Source organism: Triplophysa dalaica, chromosome 12 (genome assembly GCF_015846415.1).
Source record: "Triplophysa dalaica isolate WHDGS20190420 chromosome 12, ASM1584641v1, whole genome shotgun sequence".
In the NCBI taxonomy this organism is placed as follows: domain Eukaryota; kingdom Metazoa; phylum Chordata; class Actinopteri; order Cypriniformes; family Nemacheilidae; genus Triplophysa; species Triplophysa dalaica.
Window position 1 is genome coordinate 7,117,732 of NC_079553.1, and position 22,174 is coordinate 7,139,905.

Consider the following 22,174-nt stretch of genomic DNA (forward strand, 5'->3'; position numbering starts at 1 on the left):
GGAAAAACATAATAAATGTATTGATTGTTTTTATTAAAACTTGTTTATGGACAATGGACATTTTTTCCAATTACAACTGTTTTTTGTTAACAGGTACTTAGTACAAAGTACTTTAAATATCTTGCATTGCATGCAGAGTGATTGGGCAATATTATACGTTATAAAATGAATTCTGATACACATGTATTTGCCACTGAATGACATAAAACGAACCTTTAAAGAGCGCCTAGATGCAATTCCTGTGATAACAAATGCAATTTTGCACCAAACTTTGGTGCCCGGAACAAAATGAACAATGTCTTACCACAGCATAATTGCTGGAGATGTTTAAACCTGCCTACTTCCTTCTAAAATTGCAATTATTATATTGAAACGTAAGCAAGTGCATTCTGTAAGATATCAGAAATGTACTTTTAGCAACAGAAAAGTGCAAAAATTAATTTAAAAATTTAGAGTGTGTGTTTGGGTACGCATACAGACACACTATTGTGTATTTGCGACAGGCATAAAAAAAGTGGTTGCTATGACATGGCACAATCTGCAACTAGTTAGTTTTATAAAACATTGCTTTAAAATAAATACATTTACTGTAACCAAATACAGTTCATTATGTCACATCTCTTGGCAACATCAACGCCTGCGTCTTCGTCTAAGGTCTACAGTCCTGCCACGACGTGGCCGTTGGGCTGTTGCATTAATGTCAGTCGGTGGTTCATTATGCCTAGTACCATCTAAAATATCTGGAGGTGGTGGTACAGGGGAAACCGCGGCCGGAATTTGCTGCTCTAGTTGTTGATTCTCCAATTGCTGCTGTTGCTGCAATGACTGTGGTTGATAAGGCTGTTGTTGTGGAGATTCCTGTTGATGCTGTGTGACTTGCTGCAATTGCTGTCTGAAGTTGTTGTTGTGGAATTTGTTGCTGTTGAGACTGCGGTTGCTGATGCTGCATCTCAAGTAGTCCCAATAGACGTTGCAAAAGCATATTATTCTGCTGCAAGCTATTTGTCAGGGCCTCCTGTGAAGCAACAAGTGTCTGCATATCACGTCGGAAGCCTTCTCCAAACTCACGCAGGTTCTGTTCCATGCGATCTCCAAGCTGCATGGCCGCTTCCCCCAGACCCCGAAGTTCATCTTCCAGCCAGGAACTGTGTGGAGGAGGCGGCTCCAGCGGGCCCTGATGGGTTCCTAAGGATGGTTGTGGGCTTGGCTGAGGAGTCCCATTAAGGAAGGGAGCGCTGTAAAGGGGCGAAGGAGGTAGCCAGCGCTCTGATGTCGGAGGTGGTACTATTCCCAAACCCAGGCCTAAACCCAGTTTATCTTCAATGCTGTTGTCCACACCCTCACAATCTCCATCTCCATCATCGCAATCTTGCTCACCAGCTTCTTCCTCTTTTTCAAAGCCATCCCTTTCAGAACCATCTCCTACTGTAACTGAAACACAGAAAACCTGGACATTCTTTTCTGCAGTAGCCTCTACAAAAACGATTTTTAATATTACCCACACTTAAGAAATGAGTTGAATAGTCACCAAAAAGCATACCTGGATCAGTGTCTGACAGGCAAGTGAAGCTTGCTTTTCCTCTAGTGCTTTGCTTTTGACGAGCCTGCTGGAGTCTGGGACTAAGTTGGGAGGACCTTCCCAAAATTGGAGCCCCTCTGCTGGATGGAAGGTAGCAGGTGCGGTGCCTTGCATCAGCAAGTCTGCCACCATTACGTCTCTTCAGGTCATCCCAGCGTTTCTTTACTTCTCGAAGAGTCCGTGGGACTCTAGACACAGCGTTTACACGCTCAAGAATACCAGCCCAAATGCGCTCTCTTTCACGGCGCCGAAGCCTTCCAGCTGGACCGAACAGCTCCCCCTCACACCGGGTCACCTCTGACACGAGAACCTCCAGCTCTGCTCCGCTAAAGCGACTCTTCCGTTTTCCTACGCCTCCTGCGGATAAAGCTGAAGAAACACACCTGCCTTTGATTTAAATCCACATTTAAAATTCACATTCACTTGCACTGTGTACATAAGATCTTGTTAAAAAATATATTATTGTATTTCTTCATCTTGCACAAATTGCACACTTAATTACTACTGATTTTTTTTGTTAAAAAAAGGAAATTCCAAAATTATCGATGTGACATTTTGTCAAAACTTAAAAAAATAAGTTCTCAGAGAATGTATTTATTACCAGTATTTTGAATCATCTGTTTATATTTTACTAAAGCCCTGTTGGTAGAGTCTAGACATCTGAATTTCTATTAAAAAAAACAAGCGTTATGGATGTTATGATAGAAAACATACTTTTGTAAGATTTCTGTAAATTACAATGCACCAACTAGAGAAATAATACCCAACAGATGGTAAAGGGATCCCTCTTCATAAAACAAAGTAGCTCATTTATTTTCATTTTTATGTGCCCCTTTATGAGGAATATGTAAAAAAATTATGTGACAATTTTGTCACAGTCATGACAAACATGCTTCAAAATAAAAAATGCTTTGAGGGAGAACAAACATGGCATTTAACAGCAAATTTTGAAATAAGAGCTATAAGTATGGTTAAACCTTTAGTGAAAACTTTGTTGTTTTCATAGGGAACTATTAAACAGAAATTTAACATCAGACTTTTAAGTGTTAGACCTTACTTTGTTCGATTGGGATGAGTTCATCTGAAGACATCCCAGGTGCAACTATGTTGGGATGCACAACCACAACGTTGAAGGGCAGGCTTCCAGGCAACCCTCCATTCTGCTGGTCACAACTTCCATCTGAGTCGTCATCCTCTCTGGGATAACCATCCTCTGAGACCCCGCCTCCAAAGGGACCCTCTGGAGACTCCACTTTGATGTGCATGGGAGGTGAGTGCTCATACAGCAAACCCCCTTCCTCATAATATTCAGTCATGGATATGTTGTGGTTTACTGACACACCAACTGGACTGATGGACAGCGTGCCATTCACAAGGAGTGTGAAAAGCCACCATGCCGTTCCATGGCAAGTCCCTCATTGCTTCATTGTCATGTCTAACAAAAATAGCTTAAATGATGGGCTCAATAATAAACCCAAGTAAAACAGATATTTTAACAGCGATAGGTTAACATAGCATTTTATAGAAGATTATTTAAAATGACTGTACGCAGTTGGTAAGGGTGCCTTTGCTTGCTGTATCTTAATAATGATACTTATGTCAACAAAAACCTGTGGCTTCCGTACACAAGCAAGACTCGGAGATGCTCTTCCGACATTATTCGACATAACTTGCACATTAAATTAATCACATGCAGGGTAAAGCTGTGGTTATCATGAGGTCTCCGCGCTCACTTGAAAACATATCTGAAAATAAAATGAAAACATTAAAATCTACATGGCAGCGATTTGGAAATAAATATAAAGAATGCATTGTCGACATAGTTGTTCTTACATTAAATTCAGTATTTATATTCTTGTATTATCTTTACCGCCAAGACCAAAATTACATTTGTCGCAGTAATGCGCATATATGGTGCACGACAACCGCAATGGATGCGCATTCCGCATATATTACGTTAGCCGACACTAGCTTTTCTCAAGCATATGATGCCTGCGTACAAAGTAAGATATGACACGTACCACTTTAACAACAGCAGTACGGGCCTGTAAGAATAATTGTTATCGCACAATAGTTCGATCTTACCGTCGACAACAGATAATTGGGAAAATAGTTAAAAATCGAGCATTGGGGCAAAGCTACCCTCTGAAAATCCTACATGTACACAGACCTCAGATCGTCGCTTGAATGTGACGTCACACCGAGATTTTTGTACTTTTTAATAGCAATGACTATTTTTAATTTTATTTGTTTTAATAGATATGACGATATCTTCCATGTACTATGATTAATGTTTTTTTTTTTTTTTTACTTTATTGTTTTATTTATTTATCTTTTCTTCTATACGTTCAGATGCCTTTTTGGTATATTTTATGCAACTATTGTCTGCAAAGTTGTATTTCATTATTGTTATCTCTGAATTGATTAAATAAAAAAAAAATGATTTCTAAAGTTCTTGTTTAAACCAAGCATTAAATCATTGTGCTGATACACAGATTACGGAACAAATATAGAATAAATAAAACAATTCATACATAAAAATGAAAAGGAGTACATGCTGTGGATTTAATTGAGCCAGTATCGACACTGAAGTTAAGTTAAATTTCTAATTTATACCTGTATAATTTCAATGACATATCACATAACTTTCTAGTTTATCGTGTTTACTTTTTTCTAAGTTAAGTGCACCAAAGTACACTTAATATTCTTTGATTAAGAAAAACATTTTACACCTGATTTTACTCTTACAGTAAAAGGGATAGCTTTCCAATTTAAGTCACTAATGGCCTAACATGTTTTGGGATTAAAAAGCACTGTATAATGGCAAGAATCTACAAAAACAGACATGGTGAGAGCAAAAATTAATTTATTTGTAATCTACAATCTCTCTGTTTAGTCTGTTTTTGGAATGTAACAACTTTGGTGTTTTACTAGACAAGTTATTTCAGAAATGCAAACCGAAAGATATAGCAAATTAAAGATATAGAAATGTAAAGTTTATTTGGTTATTTTTTAAGTTATCTAAAAAAATATCTAGTAGTATTTGTAGGGGAAAATAATGATTGAATTACTTTTTTAGAAAATAAATCTTAAAAAAAACATGGTTTTTACTAAATTCAGTTGCATGCTCAGTATATCCACATATAGTCTAACTTAACCCCTGACTCAGATCATTTTACCCTTATCATAGGGCAAACTGAGCCACAGGAGCTCTTTTTTTATTTTTGCACTCTCCGATTCCTGAGTTTTAAACGGTTGTATCTGAGCCAGATATTGTCCTATTCTAACAACTCATGCATCAATAGAAAGCTTATTTATTATATAAAAATATCAATTTCGAAAAATTTACCCAAGACTGGTTTTGTTGTCCAGGGTCACTTTTGTCATAGATGTTTTCTAATAATGTTGATTGGAAACACCCTTAAATGAGATTAAATAATTGTATTGTGCTTATGCCTCATTTTGTTACACCTTGAGGACCACATTAGTAAAATGATAGTTCATCTTATCCCACTCTCCCTACTGTTATGGCAAATTAAAAAAGCTGATATAAACAGCTGAACATGAATATGGTAGTCATAACGAAACATGTCAGATAAATAGATTATCATGAACTTTTTGTCTAATTCTAAAGAGTTCTAAAAACGTTCTAAAGAGCCAAAACACTTGCCAAAAACACAGTTCTATAAGTTGCTTAATTTAATAGAGAATTGCAATGGTTTTTAAAACGTTGGATGACCTTCCTGTGCCACCTGCATTTTCCCACAAGAGCTAATGAATAATCTGTAGCTTAGTTTAATTCTAAAATTACCATTAGAGTAAACATCATCTTTACCTTTACCACAAGAGTCATAACTTTTTCCATTTCCATACCTTTATGTCTAAAATGTTTTATTGTTTAAATTCAAATGATTGTTTTCAATAAAACAGTATTTACAAGAATCATAAACTTGAAAAGCTGTTAAATTGTTCACTGTTGATTTGTTTTAAAGATTTCCCTTGTCATGTTTTATATTTTATGTTTATTAGAATTTAATTATAGTTCAACATTTCAAACAAAATTGCCATCAGCAAGAATTAAAAGATTAACTAACTAATTTTATTCATAATCAATGGAAAATAGTATACATAAGTAACTCTAAGAATAAAGGTTTTCATTGATTCAGTGTCTAAAATCGTATTTGTAATATTCACTGATTAATCTGTAATGTTCATAAATAGGCTCATAATATTTATCATATGACATACATGAAAAAACAGAAATCGTCCACTTTTCAATAATCATCACAAATAATTCCAATAAAACAAAAAGGAAAAATTCTTTCAACAGATGACATACAAATATTGTTTCATTCTGGTTTAATACATTTTCAACCAATTGTATGTTAAAATATGTGAGAGAATCTTTTGTATGTCAAACCAAATGCTGGATTCACACACTGGTTGATACTTATGTTATCTACATATATATCCTTGAAATTTATCACAGCAGTGGAGTAAACACACAGTATATAAGGAGGGACCTAGAACATTTTAAACACAACACTGTTAGGTAGCATAAGGATGAAGGCTCTAATTATTCTGGCTCTCTTTGCTGCGGCCTGTGAGTAAAACGGGGCAGAAAAAATACTTTCTCATTTTTACAGACTGTTTGTAGTAGTTATATTTGTAAATAGTTACAGACTAAGCTATTTTAGGTTATGTGGATGGTTATTTATAATTAATACTAGTTAATTTTGTGTGTTTTGTATTTAATCATTAAACACATCATTAATGCATGATGTTTAACAATACCTACTATTTTCTTAGATGCCGCTCCTCTGAATGAGGATGATAAAATTGTCGGGGGCTATGAGTGCACTAAGAATGGTGTTCAATATCAGGTTTCTCTGAACAGTGGCTACCACTTTTGTGGTGGTTCTCTGATCAGCAACCTCTGGGTCGTGTCTGCTGCTCACTGTTACAAGTCGTGAGTAAAAACATTTTTTTCTAAAAGAAGTGAATACGATTTATATGGGGAGACTGGGGCTAGTTATCACATGGAGCAGTTGCCACAAGGTATATCTTAGTAACTGAGGAATTGTGCAATCGCAAAACATATTTTTTTATAATATATAATATATGTATTATTATAAGTTATTGTCTTCTGCCTAACAAATGTTCACACCCCTCTCTGTGTGCCTAGTCGTATCGAGGTGCGTCTTGGTGAGCATAACATTGATGCCAGTGAGGGCACAGAGCAGTTCATTAACTCTGTAAAGGTCATCAGACACCCCAGCTACAACAGCAATAATCTGGACAACGACATCATGCTGATTAAACTCAGCCAGGCCGCCATCCTGAACCAATATGTTAAGACCGTTGCTCTGCCTTCAGGCTGTGCTGCTGCTGGTTCCAACTGCCTGATCTCTGGATGGGGAAACACTAGCGCAACCGGAAGCAAGTGACATTAATCTCATGTGGAATGAAAGTTAACAAATATGATATAAATCATAAGGCCATATTCACGTAAACTTACAAATAGTGTTTTCTCATCAGGCAACTACCCCAGCCGTCTGATGTGCCTGCAAGCTCCTATCTTGAGCGACAGCACCTGTAGAAATGCCTACCCAGGTGAGATCACCTCCAACATGTTCTGCGCTGGCTTCATTGAGGGAGGCAAGGACTCCTGCCAGGTGAGATTCGTGTTATACATTTTGACAACATAGTAATCTATAATATAAATAATATTCTAAGGGACGCACAGAACGGCACATTTTGTATTTGTTATTTGACAAACCTTGTTCAAATTATGGAGCTCAGTGCTAACTGGTAATTTGAATTTGCTGTGGGGGAAAAAGTGCAGTTATAAGTAACCAATGTTGCAATTATTGTAACAATCACTGGCTTATGAAACTTTGTTTTTTTTGCAGGGTGACTCTGGTGGCCCAGTTGTATGCAGCGGTCAATTGCAGGGTATTGTGTCCTGGGGTTATGGTTGTGCCCAGAGAAACAGACCTGGTGTTTACACCAAGGTTTGCAACTACACCACCTGGATCAGAAACACCATGAGCTCCAATTAGACTTGCATCCATTTGATGAGAAATAAATGACTTATTGCACACCTTAATGGTTTCCCTTTGTGTTATATAATTGATTATAGTTTGATGAATTTTATTGGAACTTGGGTGCATTTATCTTCGTTTGTAGGGTCTTGGGATGTTGTGTTGCGTTCACATAAAAAAGCTAAATGGCAGGATGTGTTCAAAACTCGTTGCATTTGACAGGAATTTACAGAGAAGTTTCTGGAATATTCAAAAATAATGGAATTTTTGATCAAGTTTGAAAATCAGTCAAGACTTTAATTTCTTAATCTTCAGATAAGTCAATTACAAAACAAAGTCTAGTCCAACTGTTTTAAGATCTATCTTAAAGATGGTTTGTTTATAAAGAACATCAGCAATGTTTACATCACATGACTACCAAATTTTTCAAATGATGAAATACCGGACTTCTATATATTAAAAAACCTACAACTAACAACACATTCACTAAAAAAAAGGAAAATATACAACTATTTATTAACACTATATCAATATATCTCCTCTGGCATGTTCTAAATAATGACTATGCAATGCCAGAATGTCAGTAAAACAAGCGCTGCATTCTGTGCAAACTAAGCCAACAGTTGTCTCCTCTGTCTTTATTCCAGATGGCGGTTCCCTTGAACCATTACATTTTTGAACTGATAAAGATTTATCATTAGCATGTACTGCCATTTCATCCATTTCCACGTCATCAGCCGGATAATCAGGAATGGAATGGACATTTGATGGCAGTCGAGGTAATGTTGTAGTGCGACTCTGAGTATCTGCGTTTATTCTTCGCTGTAGCTGGAAACCAAGATGTGAAGAATTTTGTGATATTCCTGCACGTACGTCTGCTGTCAGATCAGCATATTGGCTGGAGGAATAGTCACGGCTGTGACGGCTGTAAAGAGATAGATTTGACTGCATGTAAGAATGATCATCTTTTGCATCTCGCTGCTTCCACAGACTCTTGCCTTGCCTTGCTTCTTTATTATCAGAGTTGTGGCTGAACTGATGTTGGAAAAGAGAGTCCAGGTTCTCAAAACTGGCACTGCATGTAGCACATTCGTAGGGACGCACAGTGGGCTGCATATCCACATTGAAATCCGTCTCCATTTGGCTGTTTGTATAGTGAACAACGTTGTGTCGCTTAAGCATGACCTCACTTGCAAAACCTTTTCCACAAATATCACAAATGTAAGGCATACTCGACCGATGCCACTCCTGTTGGTGATTTCTTAGACGTTGTGCAGTCGGGAAGGTGTGAGGACAGAACGGACAGGCGTGTGCATTAAGCTCTGGGTGTTTTTGCAAATGCTCCTTGTACAAGCCCACAAATCGAAATCCCTGACCGCACTTGGGACAAAAGAAACGTCCTCTTTTCTGTCTATGAAGCCTCTGATGAATCCAAAATTTATTCCAGGTTTTAAAAGTCCTGTTACAGTCAGCACAAGTGAAGCTTTGACCCCGTGCATGGGTAAGCATGTGGGCTCTCAGCCTTCCTACGTGCCCAAACATTCGTCCACACTGCGGACAGAAGTACTTTCTTGGGTCTCCTTTGTGGTCCTTGCTGTTGAACTGAGATACAAAATAGCTAAATTTGATTGGCTGACTGGGATAGAGGTTATTCTGCAGGTCAGGATCAGAAGAAGCCATGACCTTAGGAGGGCAAGCCAGCAATGAAAAGTATCTTTTGACCTTTTTTGGCCGGGAAAGATCTTTCCGGGTAGTGGTGGGAGATTTTACTGAAAGAAACAGTTTTGGACTTGCACTTCGTATGGTTTTTGGGGTCTGAGGGTTTTTGGGTTGTAACCTTTGAGATGAATTGGACCTGGAAGCATTTGTTTTTGGCAGGGAATTATCTTTCAAGGTAGTGGTGGGAGATTTTACTGCAAAGAAACAGTTTTGGACTTGCACTTCGGGTTGTTTTTGGCGACTGAGGGATTTTGGGTTGTAACCTTAGAGATGAATTGGACCTGGAAGCCTTTGTTTTTGTGAGTCGCATGTCAACACAATGCTTGCCGTGTGTGTTCAGCTCAGACTGGAGATTGAACCTCTGACCGCAACGGTCACACCTGTAACGCTGGGTATCCGTATGTCCTTGCAAATGTAATTCATACTCGTCTCTTGTGCCAAAGCTATTTTTGCAAAAGTGACACCTGTAGGATACAACACCAGCCAACTCCATTTCTTTAACGGTATTGTGTTGTTGTTTTTTACCCTCACAGGTGTGTACTTTTAGTGGTCCTATCTGAGAAAATCCCTTATTGCATTTTGAACAAAGGTACGGCTTGATGTGCCAGTGCACTTTCTCATGGACGCGGGCGGTACACGCCTGGGTAAAGGATTTGCCGCACACATTGCACGAATACGGTTTTTCTCCACTGTGAATTCGAAGGTGTATTTTAAGGACAGATTTGAAGGAAAATACTTTATGGCATATCGGACAAGCGTGGGCTTTCCCTCTGACTTTTCGTCTCGCCTTTCCTCTTCCTCTCCCTCTCCTCCTTTTAAAAGAAACGATTTGATTACTGCAGTCTTTTTCCTCAGTCACACTTTCCTCAGTTCCTTTTTTGTCAATCACACTCACTTGGGTCGCGTTCTCTGTAGGAGCTCTGCTTTGTTGTTTGTGTTTCCGTCTTTTATTTTTGTGGACTCTAGCGTGAGACCGAAGGTTGGAGAGTTGAGCGAAAGCTTTGTCACAGTCTGGGCACTTGAAGGGCTTTTCACCCGTGTGGACACGCCGGTGAATAATATATGCTGAGGAATGAGCGAACTGGCGGCCACAGTCCTCACACTTGATAACCTGTTTTTGTTTACGCGGCCGTCCCCGAGAATGGTTAGTATATGCAGATTTGTGTTGGGTCATTTCCATGGTGCTATCATCTGCACTTCCTTCACTCAAAGATTTCTGGTTGTCCTGCTCTGAAGTAGTCTCTTGTGAGGTAGGGGATACATTCTTCGAGGTGGTTTCTTCCATGGAGGGGTCTGTATGGACATTTATGGGTGTGACATGTGAGGCCCCTTGATTTTCAATGTCAGAAACTTTATCATCTGCGGTATCTTCATGGATTTTTGGGTCAGAATCTTCTTTGCATTGGCTACCTGCAGATGCATTAGGACAGGATATATCACTAGCTAAGTCAACTTCCTTTTCTAAACTGGTCTTCTGATCTTCCATAGACGTATGGAGTGTTGAAGGCCGGTCTTGGTTATTTTCAGACTCCTTTTCTGGTTTTCTTAAAGTTGCCTCATTATCTGTGGCGCTGGAATCATCTTTTGGTTCACCAGGATATTTTTTTATATCCATGTCAACTTCCGTAGCAGTTTTTGACTGTTCTGGAGATTTATTTCCATCTGTTTCACAGGAGACTTTTTCTCTCTCTTCTTTCGAGGGTAAGCACTCAGGTAGAGAATCAATAGCTGAGGTGAAGGTTTCTCTACTTCCCTGTCCTGGGAACTTAAAGGCAGACCTTTGGAAATTAAATTTCCCATTTCTCTTTTCAATAAAACATGGTCATTGCTTTCTGCCACTTCTGAGTTGGTTTCTTGGCTCTTAGCATCTCCTTCATGCATGATGTAGGAATCGTCTGCAGGTGTCTGAATTTTCCCCCCACTCAAGCTGAAACTACAAAAAAAGTTTAAACGGTATAAGCAACACAGAAAAATGATATAAGTGTTAAAACAGTCAAGATAGGTTGCATCAGCAGAACCCAAAGTACTTTTAACAAAATAATTGGAATTAAACCAACAACTGCATGTACTAACTTGTCAATAAATTACTAAATACCATTGTAATATTTTATTAAAACAGAGCATGTATGGTTTAAAATGTAATTTCCACTTCCACAAAACCGAATTATAAGGTTTTATCTGTATTCGGAGCGATTTGAGAGATTAAGCTTAAAAGGTTTTACAAAAGGTCCAAAATGAACACAATGTAAAGGAAAGAACATCACAATGTAGACAGAACCTTACAATTTCAAGGTGATACATGGATCTAGCAAATTTAACTGCATGAGATTTTAGTAAAAATCCTATATATTTTCAACCTTATGTGGATTTGTCTGTAAGAGTGAAACAAATAAAAAGTAGCCAGAACAGACATCATCCCTATTTACTGCCATATTGGGGGAAATAAATACCATGGGAGTCAAAGGGGTGAGAACTGCTTGGTTACTGACATTCTTACAAATATCTTCTTTTGTGTTCAGCAGGATAAATTTTGACAGAATTTTAATTTTCCCGTTCACTACAGGTGACAAAGTAAACATTCAAATCTTTCTTTATTGTCACAATGAAATTTGCCATATTTTCCAGGACTTTAGTAGACGCTAATTGGTATGGGTACCATCATTAGGTGAGCATTAAAATTGCGCCATAAAGGCGTTTTATAGCGAGCTGCATAAATTAAGCGGTTCTTCAAGATATGATGCATTACGCACAGATGCAATACTAGAGATTTCCCATTCGGTAGTGTTCATTTACTGCAGCAAACACACCGTTATTACGAGGACCGACATACGAGTCATTAAATCGTGAATACGATACTGTTTGCTTTGTTCGGGTAGCCAGCAAAGACTTCATTAGACTATACCGTCAATTCTGTTTATTGCCTTTCCATCACATTGCGCCACGCGACTGTTAAATGTTGCTCTGCATAACAGGAATGAACGCATGCATGTTCCATTACAGTCAGCTCTGGATCTCCATCTAAGAACGATGCTGCATGTGCAACATCCTTTCTTTACGCGATTCATTTATTAAGATAAACTAGCTTTGCTCACTCGCTGAATTTAACTATACCATAAATGTGGCTGGGTTAACTCAACGCCTTACCCGAAGCATTAACGTTACTTGACAAAGCATCACGTCAAAAGCCGAATAGTAATATCGATCTTTAAAACATCCACGTAGAATATTATTCTTTGTTAGCTCTGCGATACTAAGTGCTATTTTCCCTCTTGTTGAAAATACATTGTGAACATGCAATGCAACAACGCGCACACACCAACCTTTATGCTGTTTCTTTCCAGGACCAATAACGTTCCGAAACGCACATACACGAACGAGCTTCCGTTTCCGTTTTAATAAAAGCCGCTTGTCGACGCCAGCAGTGGCTGGACAAAACAAAACCACTTAGCACAAAAGAACGATAAAAAATATATTATATGAATGAATTTATAGATTTTCCGTTTTACTGCATTTAAATAGTTGCTTTTATTGTACAAATATCACTGACAAAAGCATTTTGTTTATTCATGTTTTAATGGCAACACAAATTCTAACAAAAATATGTTGCTAGAGATAAGATTCCAAATGTGAATAAACTACACTCTTAAATAGGATGTGTTACTTGTAACACATTGTTTGTGTTAACATTACCTTATCTTATTTAAAAGTATTTTGCGTTATGAAATAAGTTAAAGGGAAAACACAGGTTGTGTTAAAAGTAACACCAAGTGTGTTGTCCCAGAAATAACACATTTTGTTTAGTTCCATCTTAACACAACTAAACTGTTTTTAAGCGTGTGATCTTTGACAGACTTTTCTAAATAACATTAACATATAAGCAAAACCAGAATAGCAAAAGAACACTTGTTATTAATCTTGCTTAATGAAGAGTTTACTGTTTTACTTTGAAATGAAGTTGAAGAAACATACATTTAATAACAATTTAAGACTTGACCAAAAACTACCGCCATTAGATAAAAATGTAAGGTTGTTTACTCATCTCCCTTAAAGCGCAAAGTAAATGCACCCATTTCTACTTGTTAACTCGCATTCAAACAAAATATTCATATTCATTTTTAAAAAGAGAATGTTTAAAAGATGTTGAATAATGACAAATAACTTATTGAAAACGTTGTCATTGTTGTTTATTGAAGCAACATACAACATGTATGAATACATCATATTATTTACAAATCACTGACAATACACAACGACTCTCTAAAAAAAGGTTATCTACAGTGCTATTTTACAGTGTATTGAGCAAATAATAAGCAAAGCCACCTAAAATACAACAAAAAGAATTATGTAATGTAATAACTCATTAAACTATAACTCTACTGAACAGTTATGAAACATCATTGTTCAAACAATTTCAAATTCGAAATTCTTGACCACTCTGCTGATTTTCTATAATATGTCCACAGGAGTGTCCTGTATGTTGAAATAATGTACAAATGTAATTAAAGTAATTGCATCCAAAATAGTTTTAAGCAATAAAGTGAAGCCAGTAAACTCACATCCACTTTCATCACCTAATGCATAAACACTTAACAATCTATTCTAGCTGTACTGTATCTACAGGCAAGACTTAATCCTTTTTAGTGTCATTAAATCAAGATGGCTGCAAATTTGACACCTGCACTGATTGGGTTGGCTTTGCTGAGTGGTTCCCTAGCTCAAGACCTCCAAAGACACGATGGGCCGTCCTTTTGTGGTTTTGAAGGGCACTTATATCTGGATAGCTGCTTCCACATATCTGACACTGAAAGTGATCAGGTGTGCGATTTTGCTCAGTTCCCTTTGCCGACTGAAACACGCCACCTAAAATACGATGCACTCTCCTTCTATGATTTTTCAAGGATTTGATGTCAGGATATGCACGCATACAGATCTGACACTGAAACTGGCCAGAACGGAACGGGTCTACAACGGTCAGATTGATTGGTTTTGGCTGTTTGGGACGATGAACTTTTCTCACATGGTCCTTCAACGACTGAAGCTTAGGATAATAGCGCAGACAGATGTGACATTGAAAATCAGTGGGTGTGTTTTTTTGTGCGCTTTGTGCAACTTTGCACACTTGTTCTTGTTTAACATTCGCTGACACAATTCCAGGGTTTACTTTGTGAACATTTCTTTTATGCTCCTCAAGCGCCTGATAGCTCGGACAGTTCTGGCCGCACTGCTGACATGACAAAGTGGGTTGCCTGCTGTGTGAGACCAGGTGTCTCTTCAGCCCGTCAAGACAACTGAACCAACGCACACACACTGGGCAACGAAGAGGTTTGAACGTGGGTTTGGTGGCATTACTTGGAATCTGTACCGAGGGTTTCTTCGGACCTGCAGCATCACCCCTGCAACTCAACCGTAGGTGTCTTAACAAGGAACGGCGACCTGAAAAACTCTTTTTGCATCTATAGCACGTCACCGTTTCTGGATACGGACTGTGGTTTAATTTCTGTGGCGGCAGGAGTGCAGATGGCTGTGCTTTTGGGTTAATCTCTGATGTCTGAAACCCAGGAGGTTGTTGTAGCCCTGATGGAATATGTGATTGTAGCACTTGGGAAAATGGCAGAGGTTGCTGCTGAGTTGGAACATGTAATCGTGTCATCTGGGGAAATTGACGAGGGTGCATCTGTGGCCCTCTCTGCTCAACCACTTGGTTTTGAGATTGCCTGTGCACTTGTTGATGTGCTTCAAAATCCATCCAGGACTGCAAGTTCTCACCACAGTGAGGACAAATGTAGGACTCCTGTGCATGAAGTTGCAGATGTTCAAAGAGAAGTCTAGGACACGTGAAAGAGGCTCCACATTCGCAAGTCACTCTTCTTGGGAGCACTGGGGGCAGCGACATAATTCCCCAGTTGCTGCTGCTACTTCGACTGCTCTCAGGTCTGGCTGATGGGGTTTCTGTAGACGGTGACAACACAAATAAGTTTTCCTGAGCTGGTGGATTTTTGTTCTCCACGATGCTGGGCACAATTGGAGGATTGGGGATTGTTCCACTGCATCGTTTTCTGTGCATATTCATGTTGTCTTTGCGGCTGAAGAACTTGCCACACTGAGGACATGGAAACCTTCTAAGTGGTCCGGGGACACCGGATGATGTTTTTTCAAAAAGTTTTTGCTGTTTTAACTTCCTCGCCCCGCAAATGCTCAAGTGTTGCATCATAGTGAACCGCCGGGAGTAAGATCTCTGGCATCCGGCACAAACAAACCGCTTTATACCTTCATCACTCACATGCACATTAAACCCATTGCTAGGACACAGTGAGTCCATTTCCAAGTCATCAGGAGATTCCACAATGACAACATCCTCATCTTCATTCGAGTCTTTTTTGGCCACGTCTGCAAAATTGTCCTCATTATCCATGTCCTCTTGATCTCCATCTATTAATACATCAATTTCAGCATCGTCCAATGGCATGGTCCACTGCTTTTCTTCGTATTGATCTTGGTCCTCTGCTTCGGTTTCAACCACGTTGGCTGGCAATTCAACATTTTGCTCAGTTTTTGTTGACTCAGCTGGTTTGGAGTTAGACACAAAGGATGGTGAAGGTAACTGATCGAGTGGCTTGTGAGATGGCGAAGGTATCTTTAACAAGGTCAGATTTTTTCCTTCTATAGAAAATTCTGTGTTCAGCTCCTCAGTTTTTATAGTTTCTGTGCCAACTCCAACATTGACATGTTTTGAAATTTCATTTACTTTTGAGGCTTGCACCTCACTACTGGAATAATTTTTGGAGTGGAGCTTGATGGAGTTTGGAGGGAAATTGCCAGAGTTTGAAGGGGTTTGATGGAGCTTGAAGGGTGTTCGCTGGAGTTTAAAGCGGGGTTGCCATTGTCCTGGTTGACTGCAGTTGCAGAGCTTGAAAGAATAGGCGTACATTTACCTTTTAAGTTATGTCTTGTAAGGTTGCGCTTCCAGATGTACGCACGTTTGCATATAGAACACTGAAACTTTCTTTGTCTCTGTGCTGTTGCAGGGCTAGGGCTAGGCAATGTTGGAGACTTACTTTTAACAACAGCAGGACATTGACGGTTTCCAACAAATGTGCTGAAGCACTTGTGATTCTCGGCAGCACAGATAACAAATTGTTGGCAACGGAAACAAAATTTAACTCTTTCTTTCTTATGCTGTGCATGATGCATTATCAAGTTGTCTGGGTTCTGGAAAACCCTACGACAGATTCCACACTTGTGTCTGCCTTCAATTTTATCCTTCCCAAAAAGCTTTTGGCGAGTCTCAAGCATAACCACAGGGTAGAGAGTTTGTATCACAGATACAATCTTCTTCCGCTTTTTCTTTTTCTTCTTACCAGTTTTCATATTTAGAACAATGCTTGGGAAGGAAAGCACCCTTTCAGGCACAATTGGTATTGAACTCTTTTTTCTGTGGCTCAGACTTTGGCATTGTTATGGCAGGTGCAAACTGCATTGGTGCCCTTGGTGCAACTTTTCTGGGGGGTTGGTTCCTCTTGGCTGGTATTTGATTTAAATGGCCTGGCTGTCTATGACTCATATAGGCAGATGCCAGAATCTTTAGGATTGATTTTTTATCACAACCAGTTGATTCTTTGTGTGAACTTGCAGATTCTTCACTGTCATGCTCAGGATGGTTTGATGTGTTAGAGGATTCTAATGTATCGCTGTTATTCTCAAGGATAGGCTCCTTCTCCTTCACAGAGTGGGGTAGGAGAGACTCGTGTGGCTTTAGGATATCTTCATCTTGCTGATTTAAAATATTTTTTTCTGCAGGAATTGATCTGTCTGAAGTGGATGCCATGTCCTTGATTTCAGCTTCAGAAGCAGAAGACGGGCTTTTTACATCTACTTCCATTGGAACTGATCTGTCTGTAGTGGATGCCATCTTGATGTCAGCTTCAGAAGCAGAAGATGAGCTTTTTACATTTTCTTCCATTGGATCTGATGTGTGTGTGGCAGATGCCATCTCAATGTCAGCTTCAGAAGCAGATGCGCTTTTTACATTTTCTTTCGTTGGAATTGAAATCTCTGTAGATGATGCCATCTCAATGTCTGCTTCAGAAGCAGATGCACTTTTTACTTTTGCTTTCATTGGAATTGAAATCTCTGTAATGGATGCAGTCTCAATTTCTGCTTCAGAAGCAGATGTACTTTTTACATTTTCTTCAACCGTAGATGTGTCTGTAGTCGGTGCCATATCATTGATGTCAGTTTCAGAAGCAGAACATGTGCTTTTTACAAGAGGATCTTCATTAGAATGGCATGGTGAACAATTAGGAGAGGCCTGGTCTAAGACCGGGTGGCCGGAGTCTTTTTTGTTGTCTAGCTCCATTTCCAAGTGTCGAGGATTAATATCCAAGCTCATAATGACCTGTTCATCAGGCTTGTGTAACATTTTGTGTTCTTCAAGAGCAGATAAAGCATCAAACTCCTCACCACAGTCACACACATGCATCTCTTGAGCAGCTGGGGTTGGTACCGCCACGCAATTGTGTTTCTCGAGGAGATCCGCACTTGAAAATAAGGTACCACAGGTGACACAAGTTGGTAACGTTGACTCTTGCTGGCAAGAGATTTCATCAGCATGAGTGGCCTGGTGTACCAACAGTGATGCCAAACTCTGAAAAGTAGCTGAGCATGCAACGCAGCTATAAGTTTTGGAGGTAGGAGTCCCAGAAGATCTTGTTTCTTGAAGTCCAAGCATTTCTCTATTATTGGGTGCTTCCTGTAAAAAAAAGCAAATTGACTTTATTAGTGACAAGGCACACAACAAGGCATACTTAAATCATACATTACTAATAAAACATTAAGCCTAATAGTTTTTTCTGGAATGATTAATGCTATATATATATATATATATATAATTATATAATTAACATTATTAATGTTAATATTAGCTTTCCTATGGCTCAGTGGTCAGAGCATGGTGCTAGCAACTCCAATGTGATAGGTTCGATCCAGGGAGATTGCACATAGTCAGAAACAAATGTATAGCACAATGCAATGTAAGTCGCTTTGGGTAAAAGCATCTGCCAAATGAATACATGTAAATTTAAATCTGTCAAATTGACACTGACACTGATAAGTGTAAACAGTCCAAAATACTTTCATTAAAAAAGTGTGTGTTCTGTGTGTCTTAAGTTATTCAAATTATAATGCGAGTTAAATCCCTGAAAGCAAAGCATACATACATCTATATTGTTGATTGTTTGCTCATCTGCAATACATCACTGAGATTGTCTCCTGTCAGATGTCATGATACAGACATATCTAGAAGATATTAATAAGATGTTTATGATTTTATAAACTATGCATTTAAAACTGTCTTTTCTAAGACGTTTATCAGATTTGTACACAGCAGATGTTTTCCATATCTCCAGTTCTTTAGCGGACAGACGTACTGCAGAACAGATACAATAGAAACATCAAAAGGTAACATGTTTGACAGGGCGATCATATTTAACATTGTTTTCATGTTCGAAAACGCAAGGCGCGCCACACTGCTCTTTTGGTTGACTCTTTGAAAAGAGCAGCGTCCAGCGTTTTTTTATTTTGCTAGGTTACCACCGAAACAGCTGTGCTGTCAGTCAAGGATTATAGCGCGAGCGCTCTTGTTGCTGGTAACATTCAAGCACTGTAAAGTACTGTCATTGGAAGGTCCGCCTCTCCTTTCATTCGATTGGACAATACGAATAAAGGCGCATGACTCCAATGGTTTTCTGCTCAGAGTTTAGCTTTCCTGTAGCGCAGTGTTAAGAGCATTGCAAGGTTGTGGGTTCGATCCCAGGGGATCGCAAATACCTATGTAAAATGTAAAGGATAAAGCAATGTAAGTCGCTTTGGATAAAAGCGTCTGCCAAATGCCTAAAAATGTAAATGTAAAAAAAAGTGTAGTTATTTTCAACTTCAGGCACTCCACCAAAAATGCAAGGCACAACAGGCAAAGAAATACAATGCGCAACCAGCCAACTAAAAACAATTCAAAAGACGCGTCCTGTCTGATAGACCCCTCAGCCAACACAAGTTTCTCCATCATTATTGCAGTCTCTGGACGTTTCAAGCAACTGTAAATTTCCGTCGCCACATCGGAAGGTCCACCTCTCCTTTCATACGATTGGGCAATTGGAAAAAAGGGGCATGACTTCAAGGGCTTTTCTGCTAATTTTTCTACATTTCTGCACATTTCCTAACAACATGTCTTTAACCGTTTTAAGTTCACACAAAAATTACAATCAAGTCATCATTCACTCACCCCAAAGATGTTCCAAAGCTGTATATATTACTTTGTTCTGCTGAACACAAATACAGATATTTGGATGAACATCAGTTATTTTCAGTTCTGGGACATCATTGCCTATAGTAAGACAATTTAAAAAGGTAGTAAAAGGTGCAACAAAAATGTTTGCTTTCTTAAATTCTTCAAACATCTAATTTTGTGTTAAACGGAACAACACATATGTGACCCTGGATCACAAAACCAGTCTTAAGTAGCACGGGAACATTTTTAGTAAAAGACATAAATACATTGTATGGGTCGAAATTATTGATTTTTATTTTATGCCAAAAATCATTAGGATATTTAGTAAAGATCATGTTCCATGAAGATATTTTGTACATTTCCTACCTTAAATATATAAAAACGTGTGAATGGATAGCCTGCTACAGCATCTATGATTAACAACTTCAAAGGCCATTTTCTCAATATTTAGATTTTTCTGCACACTTTAAACCGCTTGTATCTCAGCCAGATATTGTACTATTCAAACAACTCATACATCAACAGAAAGTTTATTTATTCAGCTTTCAGATTATGTAAAAATCGACTGGTTTTGTTGTCCAGGGTCACATATGAGATTTTTTACTACTATGGTAGAGAATGATGTAGCAGAACTGAAAACAGCGAACATTCCTTTGAATCTTTGTGTTCAAGACATTTATACGAGTATTGAACAACTTCAGGTCGAGTAATTGGTGACAGATTGTTAATTTTTGGGTGAACTGTCCCTTTAAATGTATCTATTCAACTTGTCGTGCATTTATTTTGTAAGAAACATTCATACATTCCTAATAAATACCAAATAGGTCCTAATAGGACCAATTTTAAATACAAAATGTCCAAAAACAACGCAACTCTCGCGTATTTAAATGATTCACAGTGCAACTATGAACAGCGTGCTTACGTTTTTATGAAACTCGTTAACAAATTCGTACGTTTGAAGTGTAAAAGTAACCACATAGGATGACTGTGAAGAACAGACATGTCTTGATTTAGGTAACGTTAGGCCTGAGCACTTCCCGCGGTATCGCTTTCTTAATAACGTCCTTGAACAATGCTTCATCACAACAACAAAAAAACAGTAAAAGAACATTACGTAAACCCGTCATCTTCAATCGAGAAAACTTGAAGCATTAGCAACACAGCGTAATGTAACAGCGTCAAGGGTTGCAATGAATGCTTGCAATTTATCGTGCTTTTCAGACTAGACATGTATTAATGTTAAATAATCTGCTACATATGAACGTGAGGGGAAAATATATCGTTGAGATGCTTTGTAAACACATCTGCAGAACATAAGGACCATGCGGCACATGTCACTCGCGTCCTGCAGAGTTCAATACAATACAATTGCATTACATCTCCATATAAACATACTGCACCTAACGACTGTTTGTACGAACAAAAACGAATCCAATTCATTTTGATAAGAACATCATTGTCAAGCACTCACCTTGAATTAGTGCATTTCGAAAAACAGAACGAATTTACCGCAGAAAAGGTTTATCCAGATATGGGGAAAACACCATCTTTATTCTACGTTCCGTATAGTTGTCATTTTCACAGTGCCGATAGAGGGCAGTATGTCTCATCGTTCGCTCATTCCCTCCCATTCTCAACTGTAATAAAGGTATAATTCAACTAACGCCACCAACTGGTGTGGGGGACCTATCGTTTTCCCTCCAGAAATATTCATCGAATTATGAAACGTTTTAACCAGTTGCTCATTTTTAAAAGCACAGATATTGAAACCACGTGTGGTACATTAAATGTATTTTGCTATTAATAAAGAATAGACATTGAGAGTAACAGTCAGTCGGTTTTCCAGCCTGCTGCATTTATTTCACAAGTGAGTGCATCCTATAACATCATTTTTCTTATAAGATACGATTAATTAAGTTTTATGGTTTGTCTGAATTATGAGCCATAGTCACAAGAACATAAATATAATTAAGTTAAGGTATTTTGTGTGTATGTACACACACACATATATATATATACATATACATATATACATACATATACACATACACATATATATATATATATATATATATATATATATACATATACACATATATATATATATATACATACTGTATATTTAACTTTTTTTATAAAAACATAAAATAATACTATGTGAAGTTAGTATTGTAGAGGACATCTTAAACCTTTTTTCCCCAAGTTAACCGGTGGATTTATACTGGGATTTTGCAAATTTAAAACAACCTTTCCACCTTGCAAGTTTAATAAGGAATCATTAAGAATTTATGTAATCATTTTTTCTGCATCATGTATAAGCTATACTTACAATATAGTTTTACTGAATATCGGGGAAGTATTATGCAGAAAAAATTGTGGATATAGAGCTCTTTTTCAAATGTATTACATTTATTTTTATAGAAATTGATTAGCATGAAAACGTTTTTTTACCATTCTCTTTTATGATAAAATATTGCCATGACAATGTTTCATGGTTAAATGACTAGAAGCATGACATGCACGACGCAGTAAAAACCTTCTAAATCAAAG

The 22,174-nt window shown here is 38.2% G+C and overlaps 5 protein-coding genes across 9 annotated transcripts; 1 reads left to right on the forward strand and 4 right to left on the reverse strand.

The window, feature by feature from the left end:
* Positions 1–16: 16 nt before the first annotated feature.
* On the reverse strand, positions 17–3,754 carry si:ch211-261d7.3 (uncharacterized). Of its 4 annotated transcripts, none has more exons than XM_056763230.1 (4): positions 3,665–3,754; positions 2,637–3,324; positions 1,541–1,948; positions 17–1,431 (listed from the first exon to the last, which is right to left on the reverse strand). In XM_056763230.1, exons 2-4 carry the CDS (start codon positions 2,893–2,895, stop codon positions 722–724), a joined length of 1,377 nt encoding a protein of 458 aa, XP_056619208.1. In that variant the 5' UTR covers positions 2,896–3,324; positions 3,665–3,754; the 3' UTR covers positions 17–721. The 4 variants fall into 4 exon arrangements, with proteins under 4 accessions (XP_056619208.1, XP_056619207.1, XP_056619209.1 ...); XM_056763229.1 differs by having other exon boundaries at positions 3,413–3,748; XM_056763231.1 differs by having other exon boundaries at positions 17–1,425; positions 2,637–3,748.
* Positions 3,755–6,099: 2,345 nt separating this feature from the next.
* prss1 (serine protease 1) lies at positions 6,100–7,688 on the forward strand. Its single transcript, XM_056763232.1, has 5 exons — positions 6,100–6,182; positions 6,389–6,548; positions 6,765–7,018; positions 7,118–7,254; positions 7,492–7,688. The coding sequence occupies exons 1-5, from the start codon at positions 6,143–6,145 to the stop codon at positions 7,639–7,641; spliced, it is 741 nt and encodes a 246-aa protein (XP_056619210.1). The 5' UTR covers positions 6,100–6,142; the 3' UTR covers positions 7,642–7,688.
* Positions 7,689–9,495: 1,807 nt separating this feature from the next.
* Positions 9,496–12,708, reverse strand: si:dkeyp-84f3.9 (zinc finger protein 227). 2 transcript variants are annotated; one of them, XM_056763226.1, is made up of 2 exons: positions 12,663–12,708; positions 9,496–11,275 (listed from the first exon to the last, which is right to left on the reverse strand). In XM_056763226.1, exon 2 carries the CDS (start codon positions 10,955–10,957, stop codon positions 9,506–9,508), a length of 1,452 nt encoding a protein of 483 aa, XP_056619204.1. In that variant the 5' UTR covers positions 10,958–11,275; positions 12,663–12,708; the 3' UTR covers positions 9,496–9,505. The 2 variants fall into 2 exon arrangements, with proteins under 2 accessions (XP_056619204.1, XP_056619203.1); XM_056763225.1 differs by lacking the exon at positions 12,663–12,708 and adding an exon at positions 12,487–12,656.
* An 801-nt stretch (positions 12,709–13,509) lies between these two features.
* LOC130432449 (zinc finger protein 425-like) lies at positions 13,510–16,401 on the reverse strand. Its single transcript, XM_056761795.1, has one exon. It carries the CDS (start codon positions 16,268–16,270, stop codon positions 13,994–13,996), a length of 2,277 nt encoding a protein of 758 aa, XP_056617773.1. The 5' UTR covers positions 16,271–16,401; the 3' UTR covers positions 13,510–13,993.
* Positions 16,402–16,710: 309 nt separating this feature from the next.
* LOC130432450 (gastrula zinc finger protein xFG20-1-like) lies at positions 16,711–21,211 on the reverse strand. Its single transcript, XM_056761796.1, has 2 exons — positions 21,096–21,211; positions 16,711–18,091 (listed from the first exon to the last, which is right to left on the reverse strand). Exon 2 carries the CDS (start codon positions 18,068–18,070, stop codon positions 16,745–16,747), a length of 1,326 nt encoding a protein of 441 aa, XP_056617774.1. The 5' UTR covers positions 18,071–18,091; positions 21,096–21,211; the 3' UTR covers positions 16,711–16,744.
* Positions 21,212–22,174: the final 963 nt, after the last annotated feature.